The 5,899-nt window shown below is 44.0% G+C and overlaps 1 protein-coding gene across 1 annotated transcript; it reads right to left on the bottom strand.

Moving 5' to 3' along the window:
- Positions 1-444: 444 nt before the first annotated feature.
- On the bottom strand, positions 445-2,907 carry LOC131680253 (uncharacterized). The gene has a single exon (XM_058960970.1). It carries the CDS (start codon positions 2,905-2,907, stop codon positions 445-447), a length of 2,463 nt encoding a protein of 820 aa, XP_058816953.1.
- Positions 2,908-5,899: the final 2,992 nt, after the last annotated feature.

Here is a 5,899-nt window from a genome sequence, read left to right as displayed (position 1 = left end):
TGGTTGTATCTGAACTGGGTAGTTGGATTCAGTTCGCAGTACATCTGAAGCCGGTTCCCAATGCAAGCCAAGTGTTTTGATGCATTGATCACGATGGAAATCGACGGATGGTTGGAGCGGGCGATTTTCATTCGGGATGCCTTCTAGAACAGCTTCCTCGTTCGATGCCCATTTACGCAACTCGAATCTGCCCTTCGCTAGGAGAATTTCTAGATGCTTCCGTAGTGTTGTAGCTTCATTAATGTTTCGCGCGCCAGTGAACAAGTCGTCTACGTAAAAGTCCTTTTCGAGTACAGCAGTTGCTTCAGGGAAATTAGTTCGTTCGTCTTCGGCTAGTTGTTTTAACAATCGTGTGGCTAGGAAAGGGGCGCTGGCCGTTCCGTAAGTAACGGTTTTGAGTTCAAATGTGTCGATGGGTGCGTCAGTTGAATTTCGCCAAACAATTCATTGCAGAGGAATGTCCTGCTCGTGCAGCAGAATTTGCCGATACATTTGCTTAATGTCTGCGATGAGCATTACCGAATGCTTCCGAGAACGCATGATGATGGACCTTAACTCATCTTGCACGATTGGACCTATCATCAGAGCGTCATTTAAAGATGGTCCACTGGTTGACTTGCACGAAGCATCGAAGACGACTCGTACCTTCGTTGTTGAGCTGCTCTCACGTACCACGGCATGATGGGGGAGGTGAAAATAAGGTTTAGTTATTTCTTGCGGGTTGTCGACACGTTCCATGTGTCCGAGAGTATAGTATTCGTCCATAAATTCGCTATACCTTTGACTTAACTCTTCGTTACGTGCTAACCGACGTTCTAACAAATGAAACCGTCTGATAGCAGTGCCGCGATTATCGCTTAAATTGGCTAGTGTGTCCCGTTTTAGTGGGAGTCTGACGATATACCGTCCTTCTGGCGCACGAGAGACGGTTTGACGGAAATGTTCCTCGCATTCCGCTTCTTCTACCGAATAGCAGGGAGACGAATGACCTTCCTCTAATGTCCAAAAATTTTCCATCAATTTATGTATATCAGAAATTGTAGCTACGTTCGCCACAACGGGAGCGATGGGCTTGCAGTGCGTGGTCTTTCCCGCTACTATCCAGCCAAGTACCGAGTTTACAAGCACTGGCATCGAGTCGCCTAATGGAATTCTGCCTGACACCTTGAAGAGATGGAAAAAGATTTCGACGCCTAGGATGAGGTCGACTGGATTGGCCTTACAAAATGATGGATCTGCTAATTGGATTTCAGGTGGGATTCGCCAAGATGTGATGTCAACAGAAGCTGTTGGTAAGTCTACAGTGAGCCTTGGGAGGACTAGAAACTCTACATTAGCAGTGTAATTGCTGATGCGTGACCGTACTGTCGTTGCAAATTTCTGGCGGGCCTGAGTGGATGATTGCTCGATTCCCGCGATCGGGAGTGATATCTTTTTTCGCTGAACTTTGAGTGTTTGGGCGAGAGCCTCACTAATAAAGCAGAACTCACTACCGGAGTCTAAAAGTGCCCTTGCAGTGTGCTGGTTTCCGTTGTTGTCTACTAAGATAACGACGGCAGTAGCTAAAAGAACGAATTGCCGCCCGTGGCTCGATGTCGAGTAGTTGACACGTTCGACGACAGTGGCTGATATTGACGGTGCTGATTGCTGTTCGGGCAATTGCGAAGATGATTGTTTGGAGGCAGACGAATCTATTGACTTCCCATGATTAACCCCACGAGCACACAATTGAGTATGATGGTGACCTTGACATTTGCGACACGTACTGGATGACGAACAATCTTTGGCTAAGTGTCCCCTACGCAAACAATTACGACATAGCTGATGACGACGTACTTCCCTCTCCTTGTCTTCTAAGGGCATCTTCGAGAATGTTGAACACTGGTATAACGGGTGATGCTCACTGCATATGACACACTTTCGGGGATTAAACCGACTAGCTCCGTTACTAGCAACTGGACGAAAGTTTGGCTTCTTCACGTTATTATTTACTGCCGGTGCTTCGACGGCTTTGGGGTGAATATTTTGCAGCACAGTCACGCGACGCTGAATGAAAGCTGTGAGGTCGTTGAACGATATTGTGTCCTTAGTTGAGGCGTATTCTTCCCAGTCTCTCCGTGTTGTTGAGTCCAGTCGTATACTGAGCATGCGAATAAGAATGATGTCCCAATATTGCGTTTGCTCGCCCAACTGCTGCAACACCTTGACGTTGGCTTCAAACTTCTCCACGAGCGAATGTAGGTCCGACGCAGATTCTCGCTTGATGGTGGAAAAGTCGAACAGGGCATCCACATAGGTCTGCTTCAGCCTCGCAGGGTTCTGGTAGTGGTCCACTAGCATGTTCCAGGCTACCGCATAGTTGTTGGCACTAATGGGTATTGTTTGAACCAATTTTAAAGCGTCCCCAGTCAGAGAAGAACGTAAGTAGTAGAATTTTTGTATGTTCGATAGTTCTGCCGATGAATGGACAAGTGACAAATACAAATCGTGGAAGTTAAGCCAATTGTCTAAGTTTCCATTGAACACTGGGAGCTTTACATCGGGCAAGCGCACGTGCGATGCCGATGGAGGGAAATGACCAGCATAAAGAGAACTAGAAGCGGCGCATGGTGTAACGGGTGTTTTATTAATGGTGAGCAAAAAGCCCTTTACTTTGTAGTAGGACGATTCAAAGCTGGTGCGATACTTGAACTGCTGTTCAATACCGACTTCATCGAGTGATTCAAGCTCCGTTTGTACCTTGTTGAAGTCTGACCAGAGCGATACAAGATGCTCTAATCGTACCGGAACTTGGCTGGCGTCAGTATCGTCCTCGTAAGAATTCACGAACGCCTTGATGAGATCGAAGGACGTCTGGATACTACGCTGCCGTAGTTTGAGCGATTTGATGCGTCGTTCTGTAGACATTTTGAACGGGAACTGCAAACGGAAGACCGCGTAGCTCAAACGAGACGGGTAAAACTTAATAGAATACTAATTACCTTTTTGAGGCAATAAATGTGCCTTGTACGAATAAATTCCTCCTGGTAGAGTTGAATACAAGATGGCGGCCGATTCCCAGCCGAGTGAATCCACAGGATGGCGGACGTAAGATGGCGATTCGATTCGCCACAATGGGATGGCGGTTGCGGACAAGTGGAGTTTCGACACTTATCCGGCTCGAAGGACCAGATGACGGCGATCAGCGAAAGCAGCGGAGTTGGACTTACAGGTGAGTTAATCCTTTTTCCCTTTTCAGGTACGGCAGATGCAGGTAAGTGATGTTGGTACAGGTGTGACGGACTTTCGGCAGGAACGGCGGCTCAAACAGCAGGTAAGTTAAACTAAATTTTCTTATTTCAGCTTTTCTTCACTTAACTACATATTCTTCATATAACTTCAGAATAAAATAACTTATAACTTCTAATATAAACTTTGTGAAAAATGCTCTCTATGACATCGGATGACACTGACGTTTCACTCAACAGTCGGGTAAGAAGGTTGCCCAATGCTGTTATTGCTCATTTTATAGTGGCTCAGTCGGAAACAAGTTGTCCCGGAAACTCTTCTCTCTGGTCAAATTTTGGGCATTGGTAAAGATGTCGATGAAATGTCGATGATTGGCGAATTTTGGTGACGATGACAGCTAGAAGGCGCTAGATTCTTCTTCGTATGCGAACAATATTCAACATTAGCTACTTCAGCTAATTATTCCCTAGCTACTTCGTCATTTCAAAATGCTCTACGGAAGTGGCCAAAATCTAATACAATGTATGTGCTAGTGATAATAGATATATAATATTATAAATAGTTTTGTTTTGTTCCTGCTTTTTATTTTTACTTATTTCACTCTGCAGTATTAGCATAACGAATTCATCATAATCACTTTCGAATTTTTGAAATAGTTCTTGAATGAATGTCTTTAGCAATGACAGCTATCATTTAATATCTACTGATATGTACAACATAAAGTACAATAACAATCTTGCTTACTCATAAAACTATTCTATGTAAACGCAGATAAAATCTGTCAACAGTTTTTTCGGCATTTAATTAGCAAGGGACTGGAAGGTGAAGTATATTTTTCAATATTTAGAGCCATAGTACTCAAGGGAGAGCAAGGTGTTGAAAGGAGAAAGTTTAGAAAAGCGTGGAAGGATCATATATGCAAGCTTAGAGCTCACCGGCGACTTAACCCTTTGTCTGCTGCCGTAGTGGTGTCGGTTCCGACAGCATGAAGTAACAAGTTACTTTACGCTTGTTCGGACATGCCGTAGACTCAGGTGATTCGCATTTCTAATGCCAAAAGACCCTGACCACTACGGCAGCAGACAAAGGGTTAAGTCGCCGGTGAGCTCTAAGCTTGCATATATGATCCTTCCACGCTTTTCTAAACTTTCTCCTTTCAACACCTTGCTCTCCCTTGAGTACTATGGCTCTAAATATTGAAAAATATACTTCACCTTCCAGTCCCTTGCTAATTAAATGCCGAAAAAACTGTTGACAAATTAACTCAATAGGTCGTTAACAAAAATGGTTAACAAAAAAATGGTAAAAATAGAACTTACCGTGATGGGGATTCATCGTTGCAGCGTTGGGTGAAAGCTGCCGACACCGTGCAAATCAGCAACACATGTGACCATATTGTCACACACGCTGAGACAGTCACAATAGTCGATAAAATAAAATCACTCAGGCAGGCAATTGGTGAGGGAACAAACAAAACTGGCTCATTCAATGAGTTTCAACGTCGCAAATGCTTAGTGTGGAAGTTTACCGTGACTTAACTTTTTGTCGGTTCCGACAGCATGAAGTAACAAGTTACTTTACGCTTGTTCGGACATGCCGTAGACTCAGGTGATTCGCATTTCTAATGCCAAAAGACCCTGACCACTACGGCAGCAGACAAAGGGTTAAGTCGCCGGTGAGCTCTAAGCTTGCATATATGATCCTTCCACGCTTTTCTAAACTTTCTCCTTTCAACACCTTGCTCTCCCTTGAGTACTATGGCTCTAAATATTGAAAAATATACTTCACCTTCCAGTCCCTTGCTAATTAAATGCCGAAAAAACTGTTGACAAATTAACTCAATAGGTCGTTAACAAAAATGGTTAACAAAAACATGGTAAAAATAGAACTTACCGTGATGGGGATTCATCGTTGCAGCGTTGGGTGAAAGCTGCCGACACCGTGCAAATCAGCAACACATGTGACCATATTGTCACACACGCTGAGACAGTCACAATAGTCGATAAAATAAAATCACTCAGGCAGGCAATTGGTGAGGGAACAAACAAAACTGGCTCATTCAATGAGTTTCAACGTCGCAAATGCTTAGTGTGGAAGTTTACCGTGACTTAACTTTTTGTCGGTTCCGACAGCATGAAGTAACAAGTTACTTTACGCTTGTTCGGACATGCCGTAGACTCAGGTGATTCGCATTTCTAATGCCAAAAGACCCTGACCACTACGGCAGCAGACAAAGGGTTAAGTCGCCGGTGAGCTCTAAGCTTGCATATATGATCCTTCCACGCTTTTCTAAACTTTCTCCTTTCAACACCTTGCTCTCCCTTGAGTACTATGGCTCTAAATATTGAAAAATATACTTCACCTTCCAGTCCCTTGCTAATTAAATGCCGAAAAAACTGTTGACAAATTAACTCAATAGGTCGTTAACAAAAATGGTTAACAAAAACATGGTAAAAATAGAACTTACCGTGATGGGGATTCATCGTTGCAGCGTTGGGTGAAAGCTGCCGACACCGTGCAAATCAGCAACACATGTGACCATATTGTCACACACGCTGAGACAGTCACAATAGTCGATAAAATAAAATCACTCAGGCAGGCAATTGGTGAGGGAACAAACAAAACTGGCTCATTCAATGAGTTTCAACGTCGCAAATGCTTAGTGTGGAAG

Source organism: Topomyia yanbarensis, chromosome 2 (genome assembly GCF_030247195.1).
Source record: "Topomyia yanbarensis strain Yona2022 chromosome 2, ASM3024719v1, whole genome shotgun sequence".
Classification (NCBI taxonomy): domain Eukaryota; kingdom Metazoa; phylum Arthropoda; class Insecta; order Diptera; family Culicidae; genus Topomyia; species Topomyia yanbarensis.
Note: the sequence above shows the minus strand (reverse complement) of the source record. Positions and strands in the feature narration are given on the sequence as shown.

Coding starts and splice junctions, on each gene's coding strand:
- LOC131680253 (XM_058960970.1), bottom strand. CDS start 2,907: ATGTCTACAGAACGACGCATCAAATCGCTCAAACTACGGCAGCGTAGT.